Source organism: Stenella coeruleoalba (assembly GCF_951394435.1).
Source record: "Stenella coeruleoalba genome assembly, chromosome: 8".
In the NCBI taxonomy this organism is placed as follows: Eukaryota; Metazoa; Chordata; class Mammalia; order Artiodactyla; family Delphinidae; genus Stenella; species Stenella coeruleoalba.
The window spans coordinates 24,697,642-24,707,518 of NC_137154.1; the positions used below are offsets into that span (position 1 = coordinate 24,697,642).

Here is a 9,877-nt window from a genome sequence, read left to right on the forward strand (position 1 = left end):
CTAATTCTTTTTTTTTAAAAATAAATTTATTTATATTTGGCTGTGTTGGGTCTTTATTGCTGTGCGTGGGCTTTCTCTAGTTGAGGTGAGCGGGCGCTACTCTTCGTGGTGGTGCGAGGGCTTCTCATTGCGGTGGTTTCTCTTGTTGTGGAGCACGGGCTCTAGGCGCATGGGCTGTAGTAGTTGTGGCTTGTGGGCTCAGTAGTTGTGGCTTGCAAGCTCTAGAGCTCAGGCTCAGTAGTTGAGGCACCTGGGCTTAGCTGCTCCGGGGCATGTGGAATCTTCCCGGAACAGGGCTTGAACCCATGTACCCTGCACTGGCAGGCAGATTCCCAACCACTGCACCACGAGGGAAGCCCTAAACCTAATTCTTAAGCTTTTAATTCCATGAGCTGTCTCACAGACCTCTGTGTAAATCCTCAGTATCAACCTCTGTTGCTTGTGAACAGAAAATTCTGACAGACCTACCCCTGTAAGTGTTACTGTCAGGATACATGAAAACACAGTAAGTGGACAATAAGTGTTAGTGACAATTATTTCACCCAAGCTTGCATAGCTGGTTCATGCTGGTTGATGGGACTTAGACTCAGCTCTTATCTTCCAAACCCCTGTACTCTCCATGCCAGGGAATCTGCCTCCCAGGCTTCAGTTTATTAAAAACTGTACTTACTCTGCAAATGCAGAGGAACACATCCACCAAGAGAAACAAGAATAAGGGCTGGGCTGCATTTTTTAGAAACTTTCTTGAAATCGTGGATGCTGGGAAGGGAGGTGGGAATGCCTGCTCCCTACCCACGCCCAGGTTCAGACCAACACAATGGTTACTTCAAATGAGTAATAAAGAAAAGACTGTTCCATGCTTCCCAGAATAGCTGGGCCCTTGAACTGTGGCACAAACAACTTCCAGTTAGAGCCAGCCCCCTGCCAGGAAGAGGACGGGAAGCCAGAGGGCAGGAAGGTGGCCCTGCCTGCGGGCTGAGAGAACAGTTGGGAGGCTGTAGCAGGGAGTGGTGAAGAGACTGAGCACTGGAGCCAGCCTGCCTGTGTGGAACACTAGCTCTGACGCTAACCAACCACAGGACCTCAGGTAAGTTACTTAACCTTGTGTGCCTCAGTTTCCTCACCTGGAAAATGGGGATAACATCACCTACTTCTAGGGGTTGTTAGAAAGACGAAATTAGTGAAGACAAGTACCTGGCACGCAGTAGCCTCTCTTTATGTGTTTACTACTATAGGGACAGAGTAAAGGGACAAAGTAGGTGATTAAATAGTTCATCCCAAAGGGGATCTTAAATAGAAAGAACAGTATGGAAGACCCCTGTAAGTTCATGATCACTCAAGAAAGCAGGCTTGCTTAGCAACAAAACCAAGCAGGCTTGCCTAGCAACAAAACCACACAGACTTGCTTGGCAAAAAAACCATAACACAGAAGCATGAGACATGCCCCCAAACAATAAAACAATTGTGGAATGAGTCCTACATCACGCCCCTTGAAGTCAGCAAGTTAATCGTCCTTGAGAAGGGGATTTATCTGCTTGTACTAAGAGCAGAAATATAGGAGAAAGGTGACATTATACTGAAACCTGAGATGATTTACCATATCTTACTATATGTTACCACCTTTTTGCTCACTTCCACAGCACCATGACAGTTCCAGGTTGACTATCTAGGGACAAGAAACCCCGCCCCCCCGCCCTGCTGTGGAGGAGGAGCTAATGATGGAAGCTTGATGTTTACTCAAGAATGAGGAAGAAGGTGTTCTTCTCCCCCTCTCCCCTCTTCCTTTGATTATAAAACTGTAGCCCACTAAGTTCTCAGGGTGTCACTCCCTTGCCTGCCAGCTTGTATTTCTCACAAGCATCCTTTACTAATAAACTCTTTCCTTACCTGTCACTCTGCCTCTCACTGAATTCTGTGCCAAGACAGGAGAACCTATGCTCTACTAAGTCCCGAAACGCATTCTGCGATTTCACTACCACTGTCTTCAGCAGGACAACAGGGAATCAGCTTCTAGGGTGTAGGGCTTTTCAATCTGGAGTGGGTTTGATTTTCGAGGAGAGATCCCCTGCTCCATTTTTCTCATCAATTTACCAGGACCTAATGGTGAATTAAGGAATCCATGTGTAACTGAATACTAATCATAGTCACACCTCATTGAGCACCCGTGATGTGTCCCAGGTACTGCTTATACATATTTTCATCAAATACACCAACCTTGTGATGTAGATATTATCTTCATTTTATAGGTCAGAAAATGGAGGATCAGGGAGGTGGCATGACTTTCGCAGAGTCACAAGGGGTCCTGATTCAGACACGACTCTTGTCTCGGTTCAGGCTGCTATAACAAAAATACCATAGACTGGGTGGCTTAAACAACAAACATTTATTTCTCATAGTTCTGGAGGCTGGGAAGTCCAAGATCACAGCTCCAGTGTATTTGGTGTCTGGTGAGACCCCACTTCCTGGTTCATAGGTGGCTGTCTCCTGTGCCCTCATGTGGCGGAAGGGACAAGGGGGCTCTCTTTTCTAAGGTCACTCATCCCATTCAGGAGGGCTCTTTCTTCATGCCCTAACCACTTCCTAATACCCTCCCACTGGGAGTTAGGATTTCAGCATATGAATTTGGGTGGGACACAAACATTCTCTTCATAAAAAACTCTGTTGTACTCCAAGCCACAAACACTGCATGTCCCTAAAAGCCACCGGGAGCCAAGGCAGGCATGGCAAATCGTGACACACCCCTCAAGAGGCGGAGACCCTAGTGAAGTTGTGACGGCCAGCAGTGTGTCTAGATGCAGTTAGAGTGATGGAGGGGAAGGGGACTCCCAGGGGAGGCTTTCTGTACCATCTCCAGCAGTCCCATGACGGAGAGAACCAGGTGAATAGCACCCCAGGTACTCCCAGGACCTTCTGGAGAGGGCTGTGGCAATGGAAAATTACAAACCCCAACTGCAGAGAGGCAGTCTGGGTTAAATAGAAAATTTAAATCGGAGTGTTGAGAGGAACTTACATCCCGCAGCGTCATGATTCTTAAGAGTGACCCTCCTGGCCCCTCTTCTCCAGAGAGTGGAGGAAGGACTGCCCTGCTTAGTGAGTTTGGAGAAAGGACCAGGTCGGTTCTTGGCCAGCTCTTCACTGTGCCGGTAAAGGCCCCTTCCCTGCACACGAGGCCTGTGGTTTTCCCAGAGGGCCTTGCGCAGCGTGGGTGAGCTCACCTGAGAGGTGCAGTATCAGGAAGCCCACCTGGCTGCCAGACCAGTAGCAGCATCCTCCAGCTGACCTTTAGCAGCAAAAAAGGACTCGTGTGTGTCTTTCTCAGTTGGTTCCAAATGCAGGCAGGGGGCAGGGGTGTTAGGAATTGTGTCCCTCAAGTCCCAACAGGATGGCACTTAATGGAGATTTGGGGGAAGAGGCAGGTGATACAAGAGCTTTAGACCGCAGGGAGAGAAGAGTTCTGTTTAAAATGCATGCAAGCCTGCTCATCTTTTCATTAGCAACTTGAATTTCCCGGACCTTTGTTTGCAGAAATAATCGGTAGGGTTCTGCCTTAACTACCATGGTTTGTTATGACCCCATATGGACTTCACCTCCAAACTGGGGTTTATCTCAGTGTTTGTTCATTGCGGTGCCTGAGTTTTCTTGTAGTGTGGTTGTTAGAGGAAACAACCTTTTTAACCCATTGTCTCATACAACTGTGTTATAAGCAAGACATCCAGTATCAAATCTGTTTAGATTATCTTGGGGTTAAGAAAAAACATTTGGAAAGTTTTTCTCTTTGAATGGATAAATACAAGTAAAAACATGTGATTATGTCACATCATTTAAAAAACATAATGTGGGCTTCCCTGGTGGCGCAGTAGTTAAGAATCCGTGTGTCAATGCAGGGGACACGGGTTCGAGCCCTGATCCGGGAAGATCCCACATGCCGCGGAGCAACCCGTGCGCCACAACTACTGAGCCCGTGCTCTAGAGCTCATGCTCCGCAACAAGAGAAGCCACCGCAATGAGAAGCCTGCACACCGCAACGAAGAGCAGCCCCCGCTCGCTGCAACTAGAAAGCCCGTGTGCAGCAACAGAGACCCAACGCAGCCAAAAATAAATTAATTAATTAAAAATAATAGTTTAATAATATTATTTAATCATATTATTTTATTATTTAATAATATTAGTAGTAGTAAATAATATAGTTTAATAAAAATAAACTATAAAAAACAATGCAAAATCTCTTTCCATTCTAAGGATCTTCAATAGGTAATAACAAGTGCTAACATTTACTGAGTAGGTATTACGGCCAGGTACTTAGATTGTCTCATTTAATCTTGCCAATCCAAGCAATTAGGTACCATCACTAGTCCCATTATATAGATGAAAAACAGGTTCAGAAAGGTTCAACCTACACAGCCAAATACATAGTGGATCCAGGGCTCAGTCCCAGGTCTGAGTCCCAAACCCTGGTTCTTACCACTACTATGGTTCCTACTACTGTAGGAATGGAAAAAAAAACTTTTCCTCGACTCCCTTAGGTTCAGTAGCTGGGTCATGAGAATTAAAGTAGCAAAAGACAGATTAACAGGAGAAAAGATTTATTATGTATGCATATGTGGGCCTTACAGAAAAGTAATGAAAACCCAAAGAAGTGTTTAGGCTTGAGAGCTCAGAAACCATTTCAACAAAGGGTGTTAAATTGTGAACAAATGATAAGACAAAGGGAAAGGGGTTTGGATTTCTAGGCCTTTTAATTTCTAGGTAAATGGTGGGAAGGTAAGTATATGGGGGAAACTTATGGAAGACAAGGGTTGTTTGGTAAGGTCTGTTATGCAGGCTCAAGTTAGTGCCATCTCCAGTAATAAGGGTCATCTCTTCTTCCTGGCACGGGAGAGGGAGTTGGGGACACCTTCACTAAGGGAAATTTATTTTCTTTACAAAGGAAATTTTGTTACCTTTACAAAGGGAAATTTATGGCCTGCTTTTAGGCCATAAAAGGAGAGGAGGAAGTTCCTCCTGTGTCTGCTTTTTTCAATTGCCAACTTAAAATAATTCTGATGCCAAAGTGGCATATTTGGGGGTGGTATATTGTGATCCCCTTCAGTTCCCACAACACTGTTTTAAAAGTGTCCAAATATTTATTGAATCTTATTATATGCTCATTATAGGATCTTTGAGCTGGACGCTTGCCCTCAAGGAGCTTACAGGTAAGTGTGGGGAGGAAAATCTTCTCAGCTTCAGACAAGCCCCTCAGTGGGGGTTGCTGCTCCTTACATTTGGACAGAGTTTCTAAGTTTACAAGTGCTTCACACACACTATTCTGTCTTCCATCCGATTATCACAAACAACCCTATGAGGCAGCCTGGTTCTCTTATTTTTATTTTACAGAAAGCCATCTTAGAAGTCAAGCAACTTGTCCATCTTGGATATCTGATTCTCTCTGCTTTGCTGCCAAACACACACACACACACACACACACACACACACACACACACACACACACAGAGCATTTGCTAGTGGAGCTGGTACTGACTCAGATCTTGACTGGCCAACAGTCTAAACTGGCCCCCACCCATCTTTGTTCATTTACATCAATATCATTAGGCGGACGTTTTCAAGGAAATTTACTCACTCTCAGTCTATGATTAGTACAGGCTACTCATCTATATGAGATGGGCATGTCCCTTGGACAGTATGTCCAAGACACCCTAAAGAACAGCTGAGCTGTTCGAGGGCCATTCTGCAGGATTTCCTTTTGGTGGTTCGTTTACTGCCTGTTAGCTCCTGATAATGAATGTTCGGAAGAGAACTAAACTACATTTCATTGAAGACACCTAGTTCAGATCTATTCCAAATCCATACCAGGGTCCCTTTCTTCCAGAATCGTCCAGAACACTGGGAAATTTGGTAGAAACATGGGTTGGCTCTAACAGCCATTCCCATCTACCCTCTTCTTCTGTTGTAAAGGAGGAAAAGTCAGACACTCCTGTCCCTAAACTTCTTTGCAATGAGGAGTGGTAAGGGAAGTCTGCTGGGGCAGGGGGCAAGTTTCTAGGAATTTTTTTCTCCCTATAGAAGGAGAGGAAGACTGAAGAAAGTTTTCTCTCGGAGTTCTGACCAGCTCCCAGCTTCCTACTTTTGCATGAAGTTATGGCGGGATGCGAGAGCAGGCGCCAGGGGTGCAATAGCTCGGTTGTGAGGCTTGCGGAATCTAGGGGAGGTAGGAGGAGTCGTGGGGCGGGATCTGGAGGACCCGGACCTGTCGTCGAGGATGTTGGCGGAGCGCCCGGAGGGAACGGGCCGCACATCAGGGCGTACGTGCGGGATTTCCCTTTCCAGCTACTCCGCTGGCTTCTCACTCTAGGGGCGCGTCGGTGGGCGTGGTCATATTCTGGGGCGTGGCCAGCGGGGCTTTAGAATCTTGATTGTTTGGGGCGGGGCCGGGCGAAAGGGTGGGGGTCGCTCTCCCTCGGGGCGTGGCCTGTGGAACCTCAGAACCAGGGTGACTCGGGGCCAGGGCTCGCGTCTCCCGGCACGGGGTTCCTCCCACTCACCTTCCCGTTCAAAAGATGCCGAAGGGGCGGCGCGGCAGCCAGAGCCCCACGAGGAGCCAGCGGCCGGCCCCGCCCCTCTACTTCCCGTCCCTCTATGACCGCGGCATCTCCTCGTCCCCGCTCAGCGACTTCAACATCTGGAAGAAGCTCTTCGTGCCGCTGAAGGCGGGAGGGGCGCCGGCGGGCGGGGCGACTGGGAGCCAGCCTCTGCCCCAGGCGCTCCCTGCCCCAGCGCCCCTGCCGCCACCGCCGCCTGGCCTGGGTTCCCCCAGTGAGCGCCCCTGTCCCCCGCCCTGGCCCTCCGGCCTGGCCTCCATCCCCTACGAGCCTCTGCGCTTCTTCTACTCGCCACAGCCGGGGCCCGAGGTGGCTGTCTCGCCCCTGGCCCCCGGCCCCACGACCCCCCGGCTAGCCTCTGCCTCCCATCCCGAGGAGTTGTGCGAGCTGGAGATCCGGATTAAGGAGCTGGAGCTGCTCACCATCACTGGGGACGGCTTCGACTCCCAGCGCTGTGTGTAACCTCGGCCGAGCCCACCCTTAGCCTGCCTCTGCTCCCTCCTTGGCTCCATGCCCCCTGAGCCCCTCACCCTCAGTGTGGCCTTGGGCTCAGACTCCAGCTTCCAGGAATCCCTGATCCCAAACCGATCCCCTCAGAACCCAGACACTCCATCCTGGATTTCAACCGATTCCTTTGCCCACCATAAATCTGGACTTCACGGCCCCCTTTGCCCCAAATTCCAGCCTCCCTCCGTCCTGAGCCCTTTTGTTAGTCTGGACTCTGAGCCTCTAAACCTGGAACTCTGTCCATCACAACCCCCAAGTTGAACTTTAAGCCTCCTGCACAGTGATACTAACACCCTGGAGTTTCGCACACCGCTCCCCCACCCCCTCCCGAGACACACAGCCCCTGTCTCTAGAGACCTGACTTTTAGTGTTTATCTTAAACTGGGGTCCTCAATGGGAGGAGGGGGAAGTAGGTGAGGGTCAGTTGATCTGTAGGGGGAAGTGTAAGACCCAGAAGGCCCAAGGATGTTCACTGAGGAGTTTGGGCATCCTCAATTTCTCACTGCTGGAAGGTAGCCTCCTGTGACCCCTGGCCGCCCTTTCACCAGGGTCCTTGCCTCTGCTGTCTGGTCTAAGGTCTGAAGTCTTGGGCAGACCAGAGCAGACCAGCTGTACTGATGTGGGCAGGATTCCTCTACTGCGCAGACTTGAGTCCTTGATGTTAGAGAGTAAAGTTGTTAAACCCAATTCTACTCCCAGAAGGACCAAGCTGCACTGTAGAATATTCTGCTCCCAGATGGACCAAACAGCCATAGGCTGTTCCACAGATTTTGTCCTTCCCAACACCTTGTCTGGCTAAGGCTAGCCCCTGACCACTGGAAAAGGGCAGATGGTTCTAGAAAGACCATCCCCATTATTGTGAAATAACAGACACGTTTAGGTCCATGTGGCCGTAGGAATGGTCCCCAATTCATCAGGCACCCTGTAATGTCTCCTTCCTCACATCCTCGGGAAGAAAACTCCAGGAATACTTGGGCTTTTCTGAGTCCTGGATTTCTCAACCACCTATTCTCCACTTTGACGTGTTTTGGCTGTTAGGGTTTTTTTCCCCTCACCCACCTTGGGTCATAATGGGTTTGGGGCTCATGTAGGGAGCACACAATTGCTTCCCAGAAGCTTGCTTTGGAAGTGTTAGAAAAAGCCCTTATGTCTCCTACAGCTAAGTTTGTTTTGCTCTCCTGCAGATAAATTCTTGAAAGCGCTGAAAGATGAAAAGTTACAAGGCCTGAAGATGAGGCAGCCTGGAAAGAAGTCGGCCTCTCTCTCCTGAGGAGCTGCCCACCAGAGCCTAAGCAGCGGCCTCCTTAGGTGTTAGTGCTTAGATAATGTGCCCCGTTTGTTGTCATTTCAAAGATCGTTATTTTTTGTTCTGTATTTACTGCTGTTCTTGTTGATCCCAGCACATACTCTACATACAGTGCCCACTTGAGTGGTAAAGCTCATGGTCTCTCTCCTGTCTGTGCTGCTGCTGGGGAAGCACTCTCACGGGGGCTGGAAGCTGCTGCCCAGCTGGCATTCAAGGGAGGAGGGGATCCCCAACACTGCCAAGTCGGGGTGGGGGGACTGGGAAAAGCCAAGGGCAACATATATTTGGATCTGTTGCTGTGACCCTGCTCGGAAAGGCTCTTTGAGGACTGGGACAAGGGCTTAGTTTGTTTCAAACAGCCTTAGTCCTTGGAAATGTTTTTAGTTTTTAAATGGTTTTTGGAGCACAAAACTCTTTGATAATCTGATCAAAGACACGGTCGTTCCTAGAAATTCATGTAGTCAAGAAATATTTGAGTGCATGTTATGTGCTAGGCGCCCTCCTAGGCTCTTGGGGCTGGGGGGTGCAGACAATAAATATAAGTAAACCATAATAGGGTATCAGAAGATGACAGGCTAAGGGGAAAACAAAAAGAGTAGGGGTGAGGATGGTCCTGAGGGTAGGAGGAAAGCAGGGTTTCTTGAAGAGGCAACATCTAAACAAGGTTTGACAAAGGTTAAGGGCGACAGCCAGGTGACAACCTGGGGGCATGTTTCAGGGTGAAGGGCAGGTGCGAAGGCTGAAGGTGGGATGCTTGAGGGTCAGCAGAGAGCCCAGCTGGCTGGAGCAGGAGTGGGGGGAGAGTGGTAGGGACGAGTACAGAGAGGGTCCATTCGAGCGGGACCTTACAAACCATAGTAAGGACTTGGGGTTTTACTCCGAGTGGGATGGGAAGTAGTTAGAGTGTTTTCAGCTGACGAGTAACAGGATCTGACTTGCTCTATGTTGAGAACAGGGTAAGGAGGGACGCAGAGAAAGCAGTTAGGAGGCTGTGGGAATTAATAATCCAGCTAAGCGAGAAGCGATGGTACAGCATTTCTGCCCTTTCCCCCTTGCTGGGTCCCCCATGGGGCACCCGCTGCGGCCGCCGTCCCTCTGCCAGGTGCTGCCTCTACAGCCAGGAGGAGCAACAGCTCAGCGCAGGAGTATGCAAAGGGTAACGTAGTTGATAGAAAAAAATCTTCCATCAAATGTAACGTTTTGGTGCTTGGCATCTAGACTCCCTTGTGCCCTTACTGTGCCAGCAGCACAGTAGAACATAGGCAAAGAATCCATCAAGTTTGGAGAATGAACAGGAGTAAGCAGTGAGCCGGGTATTTCAGAAGACAGGTTAAGAAGGGGTGTAACGGGGGGAAGCCGTCGGCTCTGACAAATGCTGCTGCTCGGCCAAGTGAGAGGAGCCTGAACATTCGCTTTTGGATTCAGCAACTTGGATTCAGTACCGGTGATCTTGCCCAGAGCAATTTTG

General features: G+C 49.1%; 1 protein-coding gene across 2 annotated transcripts; it reads left to right on the forward strand.

Annotated features, from left to right (window-relative positions):
* Positions 1-848: 848 nt before the first annotated feature.
* On the forward strand, positions 849-8,530 carry LOC307190268 (uncharacterized protein C11orf91). 2 transcript variants are annotated; one of them, XR_013829450.1, is made up of 3 exons: positions 849-1,087; positions 5,154-5,192; positions 8,288-8,530. XR_013829450.1 is itself a non-coding variant. In XM_079929355.1 (2 exons), the coding sequence occupies exons 1-2, from the start codon at positions 6,555-6,557 to the stop codon at positions 8,371-8,373; spliced, it is 582 nt and encodes a 193-aa protein (XP_079785481.1). In that variant the 5' UTR covers positions 6,312-6,554; the 3' UTR covers positions 8,374-8,530. The 2 variants fall into 2 exon arrangements, 1 of the variants encoding a protein (XP_079785481.1); XM_079929355.1 differs by lacking the exons at positions 849-1,087; positions 5,154-5,192 and adding an exon at positions 6,312-7,050.
* Positions 8,531-9,877: the final 1,347 nt, after the last annotated feature.